This window comes from Uranotaenia lowii, chromosome 1 (genome assembly GCF_029784155.1).
Source record: "Uranotaenia lowii strain MFRU-FL chromosome 1, ASM2978415v1, whole genome shotgun sequence".
NCBI lineage: Eukaryota > Metazoa > Arthropoda > Insecta > Diptera > Culicidae > Uranotaenia > Uranotaenia lowii.
In genome coordinates, this window is record NC_073691.1 from 167,113,610 (window position 1) to 167,138,068 (window position 24,459).

At 36.9% G+C, this 24,459-nt stretch overlaps 1 protein-coding gene across 1 annotated transcript in view; it reads left to right on the plus strand.

Moving 5' to 3' along the window:
• Positions 1–22,747, plus strand: part of LOC129745323 (uncharacterized) — a 37,829-nt gene extending 15,082 nt beyond the window's left edge. The window contains exon 4 of the mRNA XM_055738365.1: positions 21,415–22,747. Within this exon, the coding sequence (XP_055594340.1) occupies positions 21,415–21,624 (210 nt within the window). The 3' untranslated portion in view covers positions 21,625–22,747. The remainder of the gene's footprint in view (positions 1–21,414) is intronic.
• Positions 22,748–24,459: the final 1,712 nt, after the last annotated feature.

Consider the following 24,459-nt stretch of genomic DNA (forward strand, 5'->3'; position numbering starts at 1 on the left):
ATTATTTCACAATTAAAAATTCGCACTCTTGTTGATTTGATGGTATTGAAACAAAGTTTTGGTAGTTTCAAAGTAGTCGATGATTCCTTTGAATTCAGCTACAGTACTGTACATCGACTACTTTGAAATTATAGTTTCATTCAGCTAAGAGATTCTTCAAACCTTTGATTATAAAAGTTTTGGTGATGTCCAGTCTAAAAATGGAACATCAATGTCAAAAGTCTTCTTTTTTGGACCCATTACAAGTTTTCCAATTTTTCCATTGATTTTCATTTATTTTAGGAAAAATTAGGAAGATTATGAACCATAATCTTCACAGTGAGGGTTGTCGTAACCGATCGATAATCAATTCCCGATTCCATCCTAAATTTCCACAAAACACCTAATTTTACTTCCCGTTTCACAAGTACTTCATGCTTTTTGATTATCTTTCTTCAAACTGATCTTTTAATCCAATTTTTATTTGCTTGTGCTATCTTGCTCTCTCTATTTTTCTATCCTTCTCTTTCTCTCGCGATAAAAGAACTCTGTGTTTTTATCACTGGGTTTTCTATATAGCATGTACACTGATAGAAATCACCAGATAACTACCTCTATTCACTACAAAAGTAATGTCCCTTTAAAATTTGGCTTGGATAGTAAAAAAACGTGATTTTCCTTATGCACTCTAATTTCTCAAAACGCGCCCTACGAATTGAGCTGTCTGATTTACCTCTGATGAGGAGGTACATTTTAAAAAAAAAAACGTTGAGAATATTATCAGAAGGAATTTTTATGGCAAAAAGCGGTATGGTAGGATTCAGGAAGAACAAGAGTTCATTGTGGGCATAGGAGTATTGTTATCCTATGTTAGCAAAATGAATTATTTACAATTTTCGGCATTTTAGGACTAAAGTAGGCTTTAGGTCCAAAGTAGGACCACTTACCCTATAAGGCATTTCCCCACTTGTCAAACGAACAGCTGTTCTCTCAAGTTTACATTTTTTCAGCATATCGTGGTAGGGTAAACATAACAACAACATTACGCATATTCAATGACCAGATAGTAACAAAATAAAACTCGGCAATGCAATTGTAGTGATTTTGCAAGCGCACCTTGGTGAGGAGAACATAAATGCTTTATTTAGTTTATTGTAAATTCATAAGAAGTTGAAACATGAAGATAATATCATATTATGTTTATGATTTTAATTAAAGGAGTTTTTTAAAGAAAGCATTGAATAGTGCTTATCATCAAAGATCAAAATGGCGACCAGTTGGTGTTAACATTTTTCAAAACAAAAACAAAACGTTACCCTACCACAATCTGTCTCAGGAAATACGCTATTATCTTTTTATTTCCATAGTATACCGTCTTACGACCGGGCAACTGAAATGAAGGGAGAAAATTCGTCAATGATCACACAAATTATGGAGCTAATGATTGAATTTGTGGTAATTTGTTAGAGAAAATTAAAAGGTTTGAGTTCAAATGGGAGAAACCAGTGCTCAGAAAGAGTGAAAATATGCTACCTAATTGTTGAAAATTGTTGCCATTTGTGAAGCAGTTGTGGAATTTTGATCATTACCACTCCAAATGCAAAGAATTCCCTTTTGGTATCAATCCCTTGCTTAGGACATAACTTGATGAACAACATTTCTCCAATTCACTCGGTCCATGGCAAACGTTCTCCAATTTTTGGGGCTTCCCACATTCGCCAGATCACGCTCCAACGGATTCGTAGCGAGCACCTGTTTCGCAGGACAGTCGTCCGGCATTCTTGCAACTGTCCTGCCAAGCGTATCCGGCCAGCCTTCACCACCTTCTGGATACTAGGTACGCTGTTGAGTCGCGCGAGCGTTGCCAGAGACAATATTTTTCAGTTCTCTCATTGGTCAAAATAACTTAATTTCCATCTGATTTTCAGCCACCTGGATGCACTGCTGCACCATGGTTACAGAGAGAACATGACGATGATTTTCTCACTTGAAACCCACGCGGGAGCAAAATCATTTCAAAATTTACAAACATGGCGGACTTTCTATCATAAGGTTGCCAGATTGTCCGGTTTTATCCGGGTTTGCCCGGATATTCATTACAAAATTTATCAACAGTCCGTCCCAGCCCGGTTGCCCGGATTTCATTGAAAAATGCCAAACAAAAAAAACAAATTGAATAGTATTTTTTTTTATATTTATGATTTCAAAACGAAATTTGTTGAACTAGTTTTATAAAAATAATCATGAAACGTTATTTGAAAGCCTCGAATACGATCTAAACCCTTTCGATGAGTTTTCATGAAAAAAATTTTTTTTTAAATTTTTTTTTTAATTTTTGTTGTGTGGGTTTTGACAATTTTGAAATCAAATTCCAGCTTTTTATGTAAAACTGCCCGGATACGTGCTGAAAAAATTCTGGCAACCGATAGAATATCCGTTCAAAACTGATTTCAAACGACATTTTTTACAATCTTTTCACTATGCATTTGGAATTGCGATTTGCATTACCATTGTAAGCGACTTAAGTTATCATTTCCGATACGATTTCATGTTTGCTGCGAATCTTCCCTTGCCCCATTGTTGTGCATCCATTAATTGTATACCTGGCCGCATAACTAATACGCCTGATAAGATGTGGTAATTAATTGATTAAATCTGACTGATAGCAACTCAAATGGTCTCTCAATATGACATGTTTATTTTGCTAAATAAGTGGATAACTACTTTTAACATGTATGTAATTTTAGTAATTTCTGTGCTCTAACTGTTTTCCACTCAGAATTTTCATATTTTTAGCACTTAATGTTGATAAAAAAAATCTTATCCGGTCAAATTGTGATTTTTGGTGTTGAACCGAATACTTTTTCCTTCACTTCTCGTGATGATTGCGCTAGATTTTATCACGCACGAGCTTTTCTTTCGACTCTATTTCCGCGAGCTTTGATCACTTGCAGGATGTGAACAATGCACTTTGAACTAAATCCACCAAAATTTTCATTAAATTCTACCCAACGGTTAAAAAGTTAGAGCGATTTCATAGTGTGGCAATTTCATCGTGGACACTCTTGAATTCATGATTTTGCATCAAAAACAAAAATATGAAGGTTTTTTTTTTCCATTCAAGTAAATTTACATGCTTGTTTTGGAATTGTAAAGTTGAAAGTGAATACCGCTGATGTGCGTCGATAAATTTTTTTTCCGTTTTTCATGTTTTCTTGGATTTTTTAAGTGAAATACCTGAACATTTGTTGGATTTGGCCGGATATTACCCAGTTTTTGAGATGGTAATTTTTTAAATCCAATGCCCGAACTTTGCCAGGTTTTTCTATAAAAATGTCAGGGAATTTCGGTAATTTTAACAGAAAAACCTTGCAAAATCCGGACATTGGGTTTCTAAAAAACAATCTCAAAAACCGAGCAGTATTCGGATAAATCCGACCAAAAAGGTGAGAAATATGAAAAATGATTTTTACAAATCATGACATCAGCAGCGTTCAGCAGCTTTAAAACAAATAAAAAAAATGTAATTGAACGCAAAACCATAAACTTATTTGAAATTGAATTTTAGGTTTAGATTTGCTATAGTTCTGAAAAACTCCGAGCAAAATCCGGGCTTTATTCCTCGATATTCGGACAACTGGACCAGAACCGGCGTTTCCCATTTTTTTCTTCGAAAATACTTTACTTTAGAGCCGTCACTTTTTTCGAACATTCGAACTTTTGGTTAATTTAGGACTGCGTGAATTGTTTCCAAAATTTGTATTGCTTTTTTTCAACAGTAAAAACAACCAAAAAAAGTTATGGGAGGTGTAATAATTCTATACAAAGCTTCCCGTTTTGCCAGTCGAAGAAGTTTATTTATTAAACTCCAATCTATTTTCCAGTCGAAGAACTTTCAATTGTTACTTGAGCCTAATGCTCATGTATGGTATCCTTCTTTTATAAGACCTAAGTATCGGGTTCGAGCTTCCTATCAATATGCGAATTTTTATTGAAGAAAAAAAACATCATCCAAAACCTGTAGAACTGACAAACAGTAGCTTCGCTCGTTGGCACATATTTGTCCGATGTAACGACTCCCTCTGACATGCACCACATGAAACCACACATTTGCACGCGTGATCTGCATCGCTAATCCGTCAATTTTCCATACCGTACCACACTCAAACTTCAAAGAACCAAATTCGGCTCGATCCGTCATTAGGAGCGCTCAAATGGATCATTTCTTTCCCCGATCGAGCCCCCAGCCATTAGGCACAAAGATTGCTGATCTCGCTGCCGGAGAGGGCGTCTTGGCTGCACTTTTGGGCTCAGCAACGAAATAACAAGGGTGGGTTATCGTGAAGTTTCACACCCCAGAAACAACAACAATGCGAAAGATGATGGACTACCCGGGCTTTATGTTTTGGGGATCATAACGAGATGTTGCGGGCATGTTTTCTGGGTGGCTGTTTATGATGTGGTTTTTTTTTATCTCTACACGAAACCCACAGAAGCTTGCGTTTTTTAAATGCGTGTTTTTTTTTATGTCTGATGTCTAACCTGAGGTATAGGTTGTAGGTACCTACTTGTTACGTCGTGAACGTGCGAATCTTGACGGATGATCGCGTAGATCACGTTAATGGACGTGAGATGTGGGTAGGATGGTACCTTGGCATTCGATTGCAATGCCTTCTGTACCTGTAGCTTTTGGTTGATGCAGAATTTTACGGCCAGGTTGTGGAGCATGTTTAAGACTTCAAATACCTACTTAAAAGTGCCTAGTAACGTCAGACAAAATATATAGGACTGAAAACCTGCATCAAGCAAAATGGGATTATGGAACAGTTGTAAATTCACAGTTTAATACGATCTAGTAGTTTTACATGTTTTAAGCTAAAATAACAAGACTTTGTCGATTTATCCTAAATTTTAGAAGTTTTTCATGTTCGGTTGTTCTCTAATCATTGAGAAGATTTTAACAACCGGTTTAAAATTTCTTCAAATATACTTCAAGTAATGCTTTTTTTTTATCTAGCATGATTCTTGTGATACATTTAGTTATGTTCCTGAAGAAATTAATTGTAATGTCTGAAAAGTTTTAATAAATTAAGAATTATACATGGGTTCAAGCGAAATTTGAAAAGAAATTTTTTAATCAGAAACATTAAATTCCTCAAATTTTATAAATTTTGCCAAAGTCTATTCCACCACTTTTGCTCACATCAAAGATTATTTTTGTGAAAAAAAAAACAAAGTTGTGAAAAAGAACCAGGATGCAAGATCAGGGTACAAAATCAGGCACCGAGGTCCGAACTCAAGAACAGGATTCAAGGTTCGGAATAAAAAAAAATCAGATTCATATTTCGAGATAAGGATCCGGGGTCAGGGTCCACGATCAGTATTCGGGATCCTGAATCAGGATAAGGGCTCGGGAGAAATCAGGTTTCGAATAAAGGTTATGCTCTACCCAAGCAACCAAAAGTCTCATATCTACTTAAACTCGTGCCTCCAAAGTTCGAATTTCGCTGAACAAAGGTTCCGAAGGGAATTGGTACCGAGTTTTCTCGAATTTGAGCATGAAAGTCACAAAAAGTTCCTCAAATTGCCTTCTATGGACTTGGAAGTTCCTAGAAGTTCCTCAAATAGCCTTTTTTTGTGACATGTCAATTGCACCCACACAATATAAAAGTGACAAATTAGGTCTCAATTAGCCTTCTGTAAACTTCAAGTTCAAGAAGTTCCTCAAATAGCCTTCTGTGAACTTAAGTTCCAAGAAGTTTCTCAAAAAGCGTTTTTTGTGACATGTCAATCGCATCCACACAGTATAAAAGTTACAAATTAGGCCTCAAATAGCCTTCTGTGGACTTCAAGTTCCAAGAAGTTCCTCAAATAGCCTTTTTGTGACATGTCAATCGCATCAAAGTTACAAATTGGGTCTCAAATAGCCTTCTATGGACTCGAAGTTCCAAAAAGTTCCTCAAACAGCCTTTTTTGAGACATGTCCGCCATTTCATAAATATGAAATGTGAACGAACATCACAAAAGGGCATATAATAAATAAATCATTTTTTGGAGCTTGGAAATTGTTGAAATGTATAACTTTTATTGAAACTTCAACTCAAAACAACTTAAAGCTTACTCGCAAATGATTGTTTTTGAAAAGAGTAAATATTTTGATTTTATGAAATATCGTCAAACTGAATTTATCACACATCGAAAGTCAGTTGAAGCAATTCATTAATTAAATATCAAGATAAACTCGAGAATTTGTATAGTTTTATGCTTAACAGTTATAACCATGGACTCATACATACATACATACAACAGTTAAAACCATGGATTTCGATTTTTTTTAAACCGATATTATTTTAACGGATGATTGATTTATACGCCGTTTCATAATGTTTCTTAATTATAATCAACATGCGTCTTTGCTGCTGGCCACTGGCTGCCCTTGCGAGTATTCTAGGAAGCTTATAACCACTTCGAGTTTCAGCTGCTGGTAAGGCAACATACAGGCGTGGCGTCGTGACAGCATGTTTGGCTATCATCTCGGAGGATCGGGTTCAAATCTGGTGCCAGGACTAATTTTTTCCATTAGGTTGTTGGATTGCTTGAGCGAATCAAATAATTGTGTAGCAGAACCGGCGTGCGTGCTGGCATGTATCGAACTAAGTTAAAAAAAAGCATTAAAGTAAGATCAATTGAGGGAGGTGATGGGAGAAATAAAGATGGATGCCGAGAAACCGGCAGCACCACATGGGCTGGTGGTGACCAAAGTAAGAGAGGAGAGGAGAATTATTTTTTTTTTTGTTTTTGCTGATTCAACGATTACTTGTGGGCTGAATAGAAGGCCGTTCAAATCTGTAATGGAACTTCAAAGTTTCAATAAGAACTTAAATTTTGGGCTGAATAAAAGGAACTTCAGCACATTGATTATGCTTATTAAGCTGTGTTCGACCTTTTTAACGAGACTTTTGGTTGCTTGGGTATAATCTATTTCCAGTATCAGGGTGCAGGACCAGGATCAAGAACCATGATCCGGATCCAGGTCCAGGATCCAGAATCAGAATCAGAAATTGGGATCAGGATAGAAGATACGGATACGGTTCAAAGACCCAACATAATTATTTAATATTGAAATTCAGAAATTCAGAATCCAAAATTATGAGCCAGATACCGGTATCAAGGATCTGAATTAGATACAATATAAAAAATCGAGATCCGACTTCGAGCACCAGGCTTCGGGATAATGAAGAACTAAATCCGGGATGTTAAGAGTCCAGGATGATGATCCGAGTCTAGACCAGGTTCCAGATCCGTTCCGGGATCATGTTCTTGATCTTGTTTCGGTTCATAGACAGGATAATCCTTATCCATCATCAGGATTGGATTTTTTAAGGATTTTTAACAGTCTCGGATTTTTTAAGTAAAACCGACTGTTTTTTACTCCAACGTTTCGATCCTTGTTGAATCTTCATCAGGGGCTCAAATTTATTGCTAATTTAGTGAAAATCGACTTTGAATTTTGTTGATGCTTACCGATAAAGTGTTGTTTTCTTGTTAATTTTGATTCGGTTTATCTTGAACTGCTGTCATTAGGTTTCTGTGTTGGATTATGTTGATTATAATTTTGTGTTTTATGTATTTTAAAGTTTGGTGAGACTTACCCAGTTCTGCTGGCAACTCGGGTTGCAGTACGCGTATCTTTTTGACGCTCCGCAAAATAATTCAATTTCGAAGGTTTTCGTTCGGTTTGTCCGCGGAAAATTGTGTCAAGTTGTGCAATCGTTTAAAACACGATGGAAGTGCTTCGAAAGCAATCAAAACACGCGCCAAAGGAGTCTGAAACTGCAGTTTTATTGATTGAAAAATCGATTTTTTTCGCGTCATTCCGTATATTTTATGTGGCTGTGTATGTGTTATATGGTTCCTGTCGGTGGTGCGAGTTCCAATGCTAAGCTGGGTGGTTGCGTTCATTCATTACACCATTACCCAGCAAGAAAAAATTCATTCCCGTTCATCGATTCCGCCTCCAAATGAATAAATGGGTGGTTTTCCGAAGGCGCAGCGGCTTTGAGATTCCGAACTTAGAATATTTTCGGTCTTTTTTCTATAGAAGTCCAACTTCACGCACCCATACAGTTTACAATTTCTTGTTTCTTTCGTATGTACGCAATTGCTTTTCAATGTGTTGGCTCATGGTCCGTTCACTTGGTTCAGTAGCGTGGCGGCTTGTTTTGTTGATATTGCTTGCGAAGACATTCAGTTTCACCCGTGCTTCGATGCTGTGCAGACGTGGCGGTAGTTTTTCTATAGCGTCGTGCCGTGCGTATGTGGAATTGGCTACTGTTTCATATATCAGTGTTTTTGAGCTTTACTTACATATGTGATGAAGTGATTTGTGATGATGTGAAGTATTTGAAAAAAAACGAGGATCGGAATATGAATGTAAGTAAACAAAAACTTTAATTATTATATTGTAAATTGATTAACATGTTTTGAATTTAAAATTGAATTCTGAAATAAGAGTTTTGAAGAGTTTTGTATTTAATAGTCTGAATAACCAATAACCAATACATTCTGAAAAAAATTAACTATTCGTTTAAAATCAGCAGTATCATGCAATGAAAAATTGAAATACAAAAAATTGAACTATTTTCCTACGAACAATTTTGCAAAACACCATAAAAATTTGAATTATGTTATTCAAATAACATGTTTTGATTCTGTTATTTGGATTATTTAATCCAAAAAATTAACATAATCAAACATTTCAAAATACAGACCCCGTTCGTTTTTGGCAACACGCCCGGAATTTTATGTTGCCAAAATCGAATGTTGACAAAATCGAACGGTTTTTTTTTTGTAACTTTTTTATTTCAAATTTTTATTTCAAATTATTCAAAGTTGATGTAAAACCTAATAAAAGTATAAAATTTTTCGATTTGACTCATATATTTTAGTTTTAAGCAGTAAATCATGGAAAAAATCATGTTTGTACAGTTAAAAATTATTATAAGTAAGCCAAATTGAAAAATATCATGCTAATATTACGTTCTACATTAAATCTGAATCTGACATCTGAATCTGGCATCTGAATCTGAATCTGAAATCTGAATCTGAAATCTTAGTCTGAAATTTGAATATGAAATCTGAAACTGAATCTCAAATCTAAATCTGAAATCTGAATCAAAGTTTAAAGTGTGAACATTGAATCTGAAATTCATCTGAATTTGGAATCTAAATCTGAAATCTGAATATAAATTTTATGAACATTGAATCTGAGATCCATCTGAATCTAAATTTTGATTTTTAAAATAACCTTATGTATTTTATGCAGTCAAATTGCAGGATTAACCTTTTTTGCGATTTTCATTATTGATAAATGTTGGGATGTATACCTATATTATTTTTTTGTATTCATACTTTATTCAAGTTTTTGTCCATTTTCAGATGAATTTTACATACACATGAATTATTTTCATAATTGTAAAATCTATGATTTTTTATAGAATATATTTGAACATTCATAAAATTTCTTTTTGAATAAATCTAGTTAATTCTACAACGAATCTGCAAAATTCGTTCGTTTCAAATCCGAAATTCCTTTTTTATGTCCCGGCAATGGTTATGGTCATGTTTTGATTGTATTTCATTTTTAACCATTGAAATAAAAAATAAATTGAAAAAAACAATCTTTTAAATTTTCCTTCCTTTTTTTCCTACTTGCTTTTAAAATGCTGAAATCCGAAACTCCTTCTTCAATAAACGTATCCAATAATAACAAAGGGTAAATTCAGAGAAAATCATTAAGTATAATAATGTAGAAAACATTTTCAAAATGACAAATCAAACAAAGTTTACTGTAGATCTTTTTATTGAAAAGTTCTTTGAAAAACATTTTTGAAATTTCATTATTTTATAAACATAAATTTATTGCAACTATAGAGTGTTGTTGAAATACAATCATCTCCCGAATAGCAAAGACCATGGTATTAAGATAACTGAACAATGATTTTCAATTTAACAATGAATTTCATCGTAGTTTCTAAATATCTTTCAACCGCATTATATTATGAAATCACCATAATTTTCAAAGTCACCGTGAAGTATATCGTAAATTCAAAATATTTCATAGTTGCCGAAAATGACAGAAGTACGGTATCACAATAATTTTCTTGTGATTATTATTGTTACAGTGTACTTCATGGTTAAATGTAAATCCAAACCAAAAAGCTAATTGGTAAATTTTTGCTCTTTTTACACATTTGAAATTTTTCGTGTAGCGAAAATTTTTCGTGTCAACGCGCGCGCCATTTTCTCCGGAATAAATATTTTACTTCAGTTTTCACGTTAAAAATCCGTGAATCCTGACTAAATTCGCTATTAAACTGGCCGGATGCGGATTGGAAGGCGAAAGGCGAACTTTTGGGATGATGGTGAGTACTTTTATTGTACATATTGGTTGATTTGCTGACAAATAAACTGATTGAAAATTCTCACTTCCAGCAGCTACCGGAATATGCATAATTCCCCTGCTCCAGTTTCAAGTGAGAGCCGCACAAAATGACAAAGGATAAAATGATGGTCCAAGGAATAACCCGTAACGGATGTTTTGATATTTGCGGGATCTGGTGCTGACAGGAATCTAGCCGTGTCCTAGGAAATGGGTTAATGGACAGATGGGCTTGCCGAGTTGCTGCTATTGTAGTGCGGGTGCTTCCCGTGACGAGTTATTTAAAACTTTTTCGAAACTTCCTTAAATTAATAAAAAAATGTGCCATAAAAGTAAAACAAGTTGATTTTTTAAGTGTAAAAAATATTAAAAAGAAATAATCTTACTTAAGAAAACCATGAAATTTCACGGTTAAACAATGCTTACAGACCATAGAAAAACCTTAATTTTCATCTTAGTTAAAACAATGTAAATAAACGGATTTTCATGGTTTTACTATGAAAAAGTGAAAGCTGTTATCACCATGAATTTCATATTTTTGAGCTTCCGAATGTATGGGAAATCGCCATTTTTTTCATGGTCACGCTGCATAACAATACCCCTTTTTCATGGTTATTTTCGCCAAAACAGTGAAATGTACGGTCGGAAACTATGAATTCCTATGTGCATTCACGGTATCGTGGACGATAATAAGCATTGTGTAGACCATAAAATTAATGGTTTGTGAATATGGAATTCATGGTTTTTTCATCGTACAATTCTATTCGGGCTTCTATCTTTTTTAAAATCTTTTGAAAAATAACTTAAATGCACTCTGTTAAAATTTTCAAAAGATTTATTTTCAATTTAATTAACCGTCATCATTTTGAAAATTTTTCATATTTATTTATAATTAAATTCAAACGATTACAATTATTTTCAATGGGCTCTGCAGAAAAGTATAGAAAAAACGACGAAAAACTGTTACAGCGCAGCTCGGATCCGAATCCCATCCTATGTATGCACCCTTCGGGCATCGTGCTCTGGTACGATGTCCGAGGGGCGTTTCTTCCGCTTTCGGAGCTTTCGGATGAATCACAAGGAACTCACTCGAAGGTCGCGTTCCCTTCCGGCGACTCCGGCTGCAATTCTTGTTTCAACTGCTATTTCGCAGTTTCGCTCCGGATTTATTTCGCTGCGAAGCGGAAAATTCATTTAAAAAATCACTGGGTATAATCAACCTGATCTAGATAAAAATTTATGCGCAATGTTTATTGAAGTGCCGAAGAATGATTGGTTGAAAACCAGTGAAGTGATGGGGTTGTGTTAATAATACTCATTGTATTTGTGAAGAAATGAAAGGGAAACGGTGGAAATGCTAAAATTATGTGGAAGGTTTAAAGGTGGTGTTGCGTAAGGAGTGTGCTGTGGAAGTTTGAACGAGAGCGCAAAGGTGGAATAAAGTAACGTGACAGTGTGTGTGTGCGACCAGGGGAAGAAATGAATGCGAATATTCATTCGATAATTGAGCAACTTGAAAAGTACTGGGAATGACCATCATTGATAGATTCGTCAAGGCAAACGTGTATTTGTGAGTGCTTTGTCCTCGCCTTGCTATTAAAAAAAAAGTTGAGCTTGCGTGGGAAAGAAAATAGGATGACGTACAGCTGATTCAAACTCCTACATCAATTCAGCAGAAGCAGAAATCAGGTTGTATTGTTAATTTAATCTTGAGTATAGTCGTATGATTGAGTGATTTAACTATTGCAAAACTATTGCACTTGTCAAAAAATGCTTACAAATATCACTTGATTGCTTTTATAATAATCTTAAAGATTGATTATCATATACAAAAGCAAAAAACAGGTAGTATTCTACATTATTATGAAGTAATTGATGGGAAGTAGATATATTGGTTCACCCGTCGTCAAATTTCAGGATAAGCTACAGAAAGGTTTGAAAATTAGTGTTGAGACAGTGTTTGATATTTTAAAATCATGATTTTAAACAATTGGAAGTTTTAGTAGTTTGAGTTTTGTAGTTAAATCGTGATTTCGATTTCTTCAGCATCTAGTTTCAGCAAGATGTTTATTAATGTTTTTTTAGAATCCAAAAGATTAAATTTATTTTTCTCTTTTTTATTTGATACAAACTAGTACTTACCATACAAACAGATCGCGTCTTTTCAATTTTGTTCTCATTTTGGATCGTAGCATAGTATAGAGTTAACACATCGAATTTTCTTACACTTGTCTCATTTTGTAAGACTTATTCATAGGGTATAACTAAGCTTCTTGATAGTACAGAAAGAGAGTAGATATCGATGCACATTTTCGCTTATTCAATTATTTGCCAGAACTAATCATATAAAATGATAAACCATGCTGAAAATCTTGATTTGAATTCTCATTTTTATTAATAATTGTTTGCGAGTAATTTTTACAGGTTATCTGACAGGTAATTGAAAAACCATTCTTTTCACATATTGATTGCTATACTAATAACTAAATTCATTTTGAGGTTTTGGTTTGGGCCATCCGGGCATCCGATTGAAGCGGTTCTTGAGGAGAGCATTGGGCTACCTCACCAGCACGGGATCGTGGATCGAGGACGGGTCCGTCTCCCCACCCAGCTGAGCGCTATGCGTTGTAACGGCTTAACTTAGACGCTCGATAAGTTTAATATGTTCTTTCGATGGAGACAATTCGATCCTATTCCTAATTAGATGTGTAAGTGCCTCTGCTTACATCTCTTATCCTTTGAAAAAGTCCATTCAAAGTCATTTCGAACTAATCCAGTTGATGAATTTTGGTCAAGTTACAAAGCAATAGTTGCTCGCTGCTACCGGCTGTGCCTTGCTAACTGGGTGGTAGAAATACATACATACATACATTTAAAGTTTGGTGAGACTTACTGATGACGAATTTTCGTAGAATATTCGTTTGTTTATTGAATGTTGGGAGTTTTACAATTTTCTGCATCGGAACTTTACACTGTGGACTGTTTTGGTTTTCGAGTTGTTTTTAAATATGGCGTTCACTAATTTGTGATGGTTTCCTTACGACAAATAAGGTTTTACATCAAAGCAAAAAAATTTTCGTACCGGTTATCTTTTCGTAACGTTGGGTGGACAATTTTCACACCATGATTTTGGAAAAAAAATCGATCCATACCAGAGGTGCAAAGAGATCCCTTTACGCTACATGCAGTGCCGATTCTTACAGCCCGACGTCAGCCACGAAAGAATCATCTTGCAAAGTTGCAAACTGATTCTTTTCCCCTTACGTGCAGAACGTCGAACGTGTCTGCAAGTAAAAGTCAACCGCGCGATGACTGCACGTTCCGAAAATTACAAACGATTCTCCGAAGTTAGGAACAGTTGCAAACTTGCAAGCCCGAAGATAAAATCCCTTGAGCCGAACAGAAAGAATCATTTCCGAAGATAGCTACAGTCTGCAAGTTGCTTGCTTGCAGACTTGCAGCGCGGCGATGTACGTTTGCAAACTTGCAAGTTGCAAGTTACAGAACGGTGGACTCGTTCTTGTGCGGATGGATTCGTTCCACTAACCTAAGCTAAGACCGACCGAACCGAATCCACGGAGGAAGAAAGTGAGGCCGAAGAACCACCGCCACCGACCATCAATTCAGTTGCCGTTCAGCCATCGAAGCGTGCGCGCGTAGCGTATGTACATGGCTATCAGCATAACGCTCGGCGCGCCGTACTACAAAAGTAAGGACATGATGGAGTTGTTGTTGGTGCCTTCGTGCTCGTTTCGTTTCCTTCTAAGACGGATTCGAAAGGAAGTGGTGCCCAAATTTTATTGTCGAAAGCGTGATATGTTTAACCGTGAAACGTCCAGCTTTTTATAAGCAGTTTCGTAATATCTGAAATATATACAACTGTAGAGTAAGATTTTTAAAATTAAAGTTTCTACGAAGATTGCAAGTAATTTTGGCTTTGAAGTCAAAGAAATTTTGTTGGTTTTTTCCTTCTGTTGAAACGAAATTCTGATGAAAATTTGTACCAAAATGAATCATAGATATTTTTCAAAGTATAACTTAAAACGCTTTACAGTCTTCAGCAAAGTAGTAAAACATAATATATAGTCAATGATTGATTTATCATAGAACTGTTTTTTAAAAGCCTTATCAATAAAACTGGATGCGATAGACAAAATCTCACCAAATATTCGAGTTCAGTACGCCAAAATCATTCAAAACCAGTTATAAAACATTGATAGAAGATTTGAATCAAACAGAGTGTGGAGTTTTTGAGTTCAAGGTTGGAATGACGACGAACAAGCACTGAATTTCTATTGAGTTTTGAACTGAGCTGTACAAACTTTCTGTAAAAAACCAAATGAGTGTTGCAGACCACAGAAGAAGACATGACTCCCAAGATTACTTGGTAAAGATGACGTGATTCTTATACATGTCTAAGCAAATGAAACTGAATTCTAAATTTGAAATTTACACAATTTAATCTGTGATCCTACTAATCAAGTGATCCTGCCTTCGGAAAATCGATTGAATTTTCGGGACGTTACTTCAAAGAAGTTTTCGGGACGAAACTTCAAAGAATTTTAACGCAGCACTGTTTTAAAACATCATAGATGATTTTTCAACATAGTTTGGATCAGTTTTATTTAACAACTTTGTGTTCATAAATAACTTGTAAGATGACAAAGTTATAATCAAAACTAATTTGCTTGTATTAGCTTTGATGATTTATATCAATCACCCTGGTATGATAATTGAAAACTAAAATAACAGTTGGGCACCACTTCCTTTCGAATCCGTCTTAGAAGAAAACGAAACGAACACGAAGGCACCAACAACAACAACTCTATCATGTCCTTGCTCTTGTACGGCATTACGCACGCACGCTTCGATGGCTGAACGGCAACTGAATGGATAGTCGACGGCACCTCGGCCTATCACTTTCTTCCTCCATGGATTCGGTTCGGTCGGTCTTAGGTTAGTGGAACGAATCCAACCACACAAGAACGGGTCCACCGTTCTGTAACTTGCAAGTTTGAAAACGTACATCGCACCATCCCGCTGCATGCAAGCAACTTGCAGACTGTAGCTATCTTCGGAAATGATTCTTTCTGTTCGGCTCAAGGAATTTTATCTTCGGGCTTGCAAGTTTGCAACTGTTCCTAACTTCGGAGAATCGTTTGTAATTTTCGGAACGTGCAGTCAAAGGATTTTACCGCGCGGCTGACTTTTACTTGCAGACACGTTCGACGTTCTGCACATAAGGCAGAAAGAATCAGTTTGCAACTTTGCTAGACGATTCTTTCGTGGCTGACGGCGGGCTGTTAGAGTCGGCTAAAAGTCGTGCGCTGCATGCTACATGTAGGGATCTCTTTGCACCTCTGATCCATACACAACCAGGGAAAGTATCGGATCGTGCAACAACTGGTCCGTTCAATTCCCTTCTGTTCCATTGTTTTACATAAGACCGCTGCAATATTTGTATGGAAATTTCAAATATATATATATATATATATATATATATATATATATATATATATATATATATATATCTATATATATATATATATATATATATATATATATATATATATATATATATATATATATATATATATATATATCTATATATATATATATATATATATATATATATATATATATATATATATATATATATATATATATATATATATATATATATATATATATATATATATATATATATATATATATATATATATATATATATATATATAATATTATATATATATATATATATATATATATATATATATATATATATATATATATATATATATATATATATATATATATATATATATATATATATATATATATATATATATATATATATATATATATATATATATATATATATATATATATATATTTATTTGTTGTTCAGTCCGCAGAGCGGTCTGAAGTAAGGACGCGACGCGAAGAAAGAGAGCGGGGAGTAACAACATCAGCCAATCAGCGAGCAGCGCGCGAGGAGCCGAGATTATAAAAAGCGCGCTCCCGTCGGTCGCGCAAGTTTAGTTAATTTTCAACCGCCAACACGAGAGCATCCCGAGAGAGAGCAGCGAGAAAGAACCACCCAGAGAGGAAAAGCAGCAAAGAGGAATAAGCTGCTCGCACCATCGTCGTCGTGCTCGGACGGAGCCGATTGCGTCGCGAGAGCGAAACGGTGTTCGCTCATCCAGAGAACATCCGAGAAGGTTCTAGAGTGGATAAATAATAAATATTAGAGAAAAGTGAACAGTAAATAGAGAAATATGAAGTGCTAAGTGACAGTGTTTTTCTTCGTGCTGCTGCTCCAGTTCCTTGCTTCCGGTTCTCTGTTGCCACACCCCAAAGGGCTCTTTTCAGAGCCACTACGAAAGAGTTTGTTTACTGTGGCAACCACCGATTAGTTTAGCATTCCAGGCAGCCTGTCTACCGACCTGCCTCCACTGGTTTGGCAACCGCAGGGGTTGTCAAGTGAGGCCCAATCCCACAAGAGGAGCGGGCAGCCAGTGGTTGTTTTTCTTGCCACCCACCGTGATACAGTCCACCTTCTCCATTTGTATACCTCTAAAAATAGCAACAAAGTTATTGGAAAATTGAGGACTCAATAAATAAGTCCTGAATTAGCGCAACGTGTTTTGATTTGTACGGGAAATGACAATTTTCATGCAAAAATCACCAGAGTACATTTGCGCCTTATGCTAACTTGTTAGTTCTGGTTAGTACGCTACGACTGTGGGAACAATCCAAGTGTTTATCTTTGGTACGATTTTCTCGTTCATCTGAAGTCATCCGGCTATGCGACGAATGTTGACATCAGCATCGACTACAAAAAAGGTTTTAATACCTTTCAGTTCGTTCTACGCAATTTCAATGACAAATTTTTTTATGTTGGTAGGACTTATAAAGAAATGTCAATACTGGGTAAATAAGGTCAAATAACACTTCACTCAGATGTCTCCGGTTTAATTTAGCGGCAGATTTGAGTTTCTGAGGAAATTTCACGTGTAATAGATGCTTCGTGTTTTTTTTTTTCAATTTTGGGACGAATTTTCCCATTGTGCATTGGACGGTTTATATGGAAGACCCCGCCGCAGCCCGTGGCGTAGAGGATAGCCTTCAAGTCTTCTAAGCCAGCGGACATGAGATCGAATCCCGTTCACGGCATACATAGTACACTTTCTGTGGGTTGGGGTTTTAGCATTTGTAAGATGCTAGCCATCATATCCTCGAAAGATGTACGCTTAGAGTTAAGAAAAAGGAATCTCTTCGAGGAAACATCAAGTTTCATTGAGATCCTGTGACATGTGTTTGTGTTCGTTTTTAATAAATCTTAATAAATAATCTTTTAATAAATAATAAATAAATATCAGCCTCCTTGAGTATATGGTGTCTGAGCCTTAAGAAAGATTACATTAGGCACGACATAAAATTTGCATGTGCAACTATTGGACACAGACAAGCTGTTTTGAATATTTTTTTTAAATTTTCACGTCACTTTTTTCCAACACTTGAACTTTTGGATCTGGTTGACTAATCCCATATGAGTGCAATCGACAATAAAATCGAGTGAATTCGGATGAAATGACTAAAATACAGCATAAAAACCAAAATCATGTGCTTAGCTGTGGAACGATTGGCAAATCACCCAAGATCTAGCAATAGCTAGAATCTATTTTTGCTACACATCTCTACTGAGGATCATCCAACTGATGCGTTTACGAAGGCACTACCAAGAGCCAAGCATACGAAGTTTTAGCTCAGCATTCTCAATTAGCGAATGGAGGGGAGGTGTTGAACTTACAATTTTCGTTCTTTAGGTAAGCGCTCGGCCGTCTTTCAGGTCTTAGTTTCATTCAGAGCTTTCAACACGTCGCTGATGGCCTTTTGCCAACTTTGGCCAGTCGTTACCCACGTGAAGTTCTTCATTTGAATCTTCATCGTTAACCACGATGACTACCCACGAGATGCTTATCTTCGTTACCCACAAAGTCCTCAGACGTTCGGATTCTATTGTTCCTTCCAGACGTGTCTGGGCCCATAACCTGTTTCCGATATAGTTTAATTTTAAATCAAAACAAGTTATGGGCCCAGACACGTCTGAGAGGCACAAAGAGTTGGTGAGAGGAGTGCTCTCAAGTTCCAGACTTGTAAATATCAAGTATGCCAGCTACCAGCAAAGAGAAGGAAGCCAATGCAGATACTTGCGGTTAGCCCAAAGAATTCCACCAGCCGAAGGGGAGGGAGCCAGCGCAGAATCAATCCAAGGTCCAGGGACAACCTATGCAGCCAACGAAGAGGTACTAAACACAGATGATCGCCAGCGCGGAAGGCACGACATGCTCAATTGCCGGGAAGACGGTTTCCGAGAGGGCTGGTAGCAGGATTCATTTCAACCCACTGTTGACCGCAGACAATGACACCAGCCGCGAGATCCGGCGGTGAATAATCAGCGGAAGTCGTGGTACTATGAACTCCACAAGCAACTGCGGTCGAGAAGACTGAGCCCTCGGACGATGTGTAACCTATACATTACGCTTATTAGACCGGTTGTTCTCTACGGACATGAGACATGGATATTGCTCGAGGAGGACCTGCGCACACTCGGAGTATTCCATCTTTGGCGGCGTGCAGGAGAACGGAGTGTGGAGGCTAAGGATGAACCACGAGTTCGCGACTCTACGGCGAACCCAGTTTCCAGAAGGTGGCGAAGGCTGGACGGATACGCTGGGCAGGACATGTTGCGCGAATGCCGGACGACTGTCCTGCAAAACAGGTATTCATCACGAATCCGGTTAGAACGAGACAAGCAGGGACGCAATGAGCAAGATGGTTAGACCAAGTGGAGCGTGATCTGTCAAATGTGGTGTTCAAGCCAATTGAAATGTGCTTGAAGAATTAAAAAGTTCTAGTATATTCTAGAATTTCCTTGCTGAATTTAGCCACATGTTTTCGAAGCTTTTGGAATCTTATTTGCTTCGTAAGTATTCGCAAAGGTTCCAAAATCATCTTGAATCTTCAGGAGTGGAGTGCCGGGAACATTCTAGAAAGTTCGATGTGCTAATAAAAGCCTCGCGTTGCAAGGCAAGTTTAGTTTTCATTTAAGATTCGCGCATGTCTGCTTATCCGTAGTTCGTCGAGAAGTTAACCTTCCAAGTTTACAGAATCATTGTCAGTACAAACGTAAATTGAAGAGTAGAAAATAATGAGAAACATTCAAGTTCAAGTGATTTCCTATCTTATTTGCAAACAAACCCAAATTACAGTCCACTGCCCAAATATGTGGGATGCCCGAGAAATTGGAAAACAATTGCCATGGACTGAGTGAATTTTAGGAATTATGTTCGTCAAGCTATGTGATGAGACGGAATACTATGAAAATAAAATAAAATAGATAATTCTATTCCACCACTGAAACCTTTTTTCCGTTCCATTTAATCTTTCATTTCAACAATATTAAGGGCAGAATTAGGATACTTGATCCCTGGGGATACTTGATTCCTTCGCTATATCTCGAAACAGGAATGCCTTACAAATACAAATGTTCTAGAAAAATGTGCCAAATAGAACAAAACACCAATGCTGTTCTCTCAATAAAAATTCAAAATTTTATTTTCCGAATTCTTGAACTTTGTTTGAAAAATTAAACAAAATGTGATTTGAAGATCTTTTTTTATCACTTTAAAATATTTCTCACATGAAAAAATTATAATGAAAAAAATTGCTCCAGTATGTCAATCGAGTATAATATGAACTTAATTATGCCATATTTTCAAAGCAATAGTAATCTTTCAATTTTTTTAAGAAGAATTTTTCTAAAATGTATGTAATGGGTATACTTGATCCCTGTATTCCAAAAAATACATTTTTCTTCTGAATGGATCGTGATCATTGGTTATCATCATAATATCTGTCTAATAACTAATGTGTATCCAGTAATTATCTGATAAAAAGAACTAAAAATACTGAATTTATTTAAAAACTAGAAAATTGCGCCATAAAGTATGCAGTAGGTCATATAGTCTAAGTCACTGGCCCTTACACCCCCTGGACTGCAGCCCAAACAGCCATCAGTTTAGAAGTAGAAAGAAGAAGAAGAAGTGTGCAATGACTTTAAGGTAGTAGACAATCTTTTGGAATTCTCTTTGTCAGATTCTTACAAACTGTGAAATAAGAACTAATATGGCAAAAAATTGTCAACGGACCTTTTATCTTCGGATTTTGCTAGATTTTTTTCAAGGGTCAGGGTACCCTGATTAAAGGATCATGTCTCCTTTAGTAAAGGATCAAGTCTCCTGTAACTTAAAAAATATCACAAATTTGTTTAGTCTCACGAAAATGCTTCTAGTTCATCTCCGAGTTCATGTATCGTTCTAACTTTTAGAGCATATAAACTTGAAATTAAATGCTGTCAGAAAATGCAAAAGACGGCGAGTTGCTAAATTTTCCCAAAAATCTATGAAGAAAATAAGAAATTCTCCCCTATACCAAAAAATCTTATACACTAAAATGGAGGTGTTTCCCTAATTGCATCATGACTTGGAAGATGGGTGTGACTTGAAAGCTCCGAAAACAATGTTCAATTTGACACATCTCAAACAGATGGCTTTCATGAAATTTGGGCAAGTTTAGACATTATGGAATAATATTCTTGTAGTGAGTGAGCCCTCCAATATATTTTTAAATATTTACGGGGATAGCACGGTTTATAAGCTACTGAGATTCCTTTTCAAAATCAATGAAATGAAACAGACAACATAAGTCAAAAATATTAAAGTAGATTTTCATTTATCAAAAACGTGTCTACTGCATTCGCTCAAAACGTGATGGAAAATGTAGAAAAAATAAAACAAAATACTCTGATCTAATCAGCATTCAATCTTATAGAATACCTGACATAAACAGATTTTTCCAGAAAAAAATGATTTTTTTCTATTGCTGGATTACTCACAGTTGTGTGATTTTTTTCTTCTCTGTTCCCCCAGGTCCAGCCGGCGATGGAGGGCAGCACCCAGTTCGGCAGCGCCTGGGACTGCATCGGATTCACCACCGCGGCCATCTGGTCCGGCATATTCGTGACCTCGATCATGGGCATCGGACTGTCGCTGGCCATTTGTGCCATTCTGGATATCAAACCGCCGAATCGGTTCGAGTCGCGCACCGGCAAGCAGCTCTCCTTCACCGTTCAGGAATAAATTTACACCACCACGAATGGGGGTGGTATAGTCGGGTGATCCTTCGAAACAAAATGTCTCTCGTTCATTTTTAGGTTGTTGCAAAAACAGCTGAGGTTACTGAAAATTCAATACTAGTCGCTTTCAATCTATTTTCGTTGAAAAAAAGAGACAGATATTATACACAAATGACAAAACTTGATAGTATTAATCAATCAGAGTATTAGGAGAAACTTATTCACCTCGGCCTCAAAATTCTAAGAAAAAAATAAACAAAACCATTGCTTTCAACATTCCTCGTGAAAAGATTAAAGACAGGTTTTCACTCAGTTGCATTACGTTGTTGCGTTTAGGCAAACGCCCAAAGCTTCGAGACCCAAATTTTGACTCAAATCAAATCTAAACGTCATCGTCGTCGCGCGGCAGTAACCGCCAAAAATTGGACTTTAAAACAGACAACGGGGAGATGGGCTCATTTGCATCGCCGAATAAAACTCAAAAATTATCTCTCCCAGAAAAAAACGCATAAAACCGATGCATATTAAATGTTGAAGACAAACTCTAGGCGCTCGCGGTTCAAGCATCGTTTTCGTTTTCAAAATGGAAGCGCAAGAAACATCCAACCCGTCTTCGGCAAGAGCTGGGAGAAGCGGTAAAAGTAGACAAAATAAGACAGCAGTTTAATCATGATTTTACATCACACTTGACTCTACTCTACTGACTGACTAACAGACAGAAAACCAGAGTCCCATTTGTAGGGGTTCATTTGTTTGCCGGCACGTTGTGCTAAAATTTTGATTTTATTTTCTCATTTAGACAAAGGTTTACACGACAAAAAACTATGTCAGCATGGAAGTAAAACCCCTCAAATTTCTCACATAAACCGCAAATCGATAATTAAAGTAAACGTTTTATTGACACTCGGTTGGATGCGGTTCAGCCTGAAAATTTTACTGAGCGTTTCGTAATCGTTTTCATTAATTTGGGGCTCGCCCGGGCGCAAAAGACTTACAAGCATTACTGAATATTACACCTATATCTACATGTGAAGCAAATGAAAATGTCGTTGTAAATTACTGAATGTATTGATGCACTCTGTCCCGTAGTTAAGTGATAAATAAATGAAAAAACTACCAATCCAAAATGTGTGTACTATTCAATAATAGTTCGTGAACTTATCGGTCCAAAACCAGATCCAGCAAAGAAAACTTACGCTGAAAAGGTTGGTACATTCTTGTTGGTGAGGAGCAGCACGGAAATACTGGAGTTCGTCCATCAAGATTGAGTGAAAACTCTGAAGCAGACGCTGACAGAGCTACCTTTCCGCTACTGTGGAAAGAAGTTTATTTGTTCCCGGTCCACAAAAAAGGTGATAGACGAGATGTCAACAACTACCGTGGAATCTCAGCCTTATGTTCGATAGCCAAACTATTCGAATTGGTGGTCCTGGATCCCATCTGCTCGTTTTGTAAGAATTACATTTCTAATGACCAGCACGGATGCATGCCTAAACGCTCTACGACAAGCAACTTGTTGACGTTCACTTCTTTTGTGCATGAAAGCTTTGCTGCAAAATCTCAAACTGATGCCATATACACCGATCTGTCAGCTGCATTCGACAAAGTGAACCACGAAAGTGCCATAGGGAAACTTGGACGCTTGGGGTTCGGTGGTACTTTACTTGGCTGGATTCGCAGTTATTTGACTGGGCGCAAACTGACTGTTCGGACTGGTGATACCTTTTCCAAGCAGTTTTCTGCCTCCTCCGGTGTGTCACAAGGAAGCCATTTAGGACCGATTATTTTCCTAAGTATTTTAACGACGTGCTTTCACTCCTTGACAGCCCAAAACTTTGCTATGCTGATGACCTCAAACTGTTTTACACTGTATACGACTACGACGATATTAATTTTCTGCAAAATCAGTTCAACCTCTTCGCTAATTGGTGCGACATCAATTGCTTGCCATTGAATCGTAACAAATGCGCAGTTATCAGTTTTTCTCGTAAGCGGCAGCCTTTGATTGCGGAATACTACCTTGGAGAACAGCCCATCGCACGCGTGGACCATATTAACGATCTGGGCGTCATCCTCGATAAGCGACTGGAACTCAAGACGCATACAAACTACGTAGTCAACAAAGCATCCAGAAGTCTTGGTTTCATTTTTAGAGTAGCGAAGGACTTCAAGGACGTGTATTGCCTGAAAAGCCTGTATTGCAGCATTGTTCGTTCCATTCTTGAATACGCATCTGCCGTCTGGTGCCCCTACTACCAGAACGGCGCTGAACGTCTCGAGGCTATCCAGCGGCGCTTTTTACGATTCGCTGTTAGGCATCTGAACTGGCAAGACCCTTTCCGCTTACCAAGCTACGAAAATCGATGCCGCCTTATAGACATTGACACTCTTCAAGCCCGTAGACATGCAACCCGTGCATCTTTCGTTGCTGATATCTTAACATCGCGAATCGACTGTCCCACTTTACTGGAAGCTATTCCACTAAGTGTGCGACCCCGTGGTCTCAGAAATCAGGATCTTCAATTGTATGTTCCCATTCGAATGAACAATTATGGAGCAAACAGCGCCCTCATCGGTGCAATGAAGTCGTTCAACCGCTTTTCCGAGCATTTTGACTTCGAGGTTTCGAGGGATGTTTTCCGAAGAAAAGTTCTAAGTGCGCTGAGGAGCCCTTAGCTAGACCTAAGTGTTTTGTTTTAATTTAATTTGAATTTTAAGTCATCATTTGGATCTATATGTGATCTGTTGATCAGAATAAATAAATAAATAAATAAAGACGTTCGTTCTGGCAGACGTCAAGTTCCAATGATTCCAATGATCCCGAGTTTCGGAACAAACC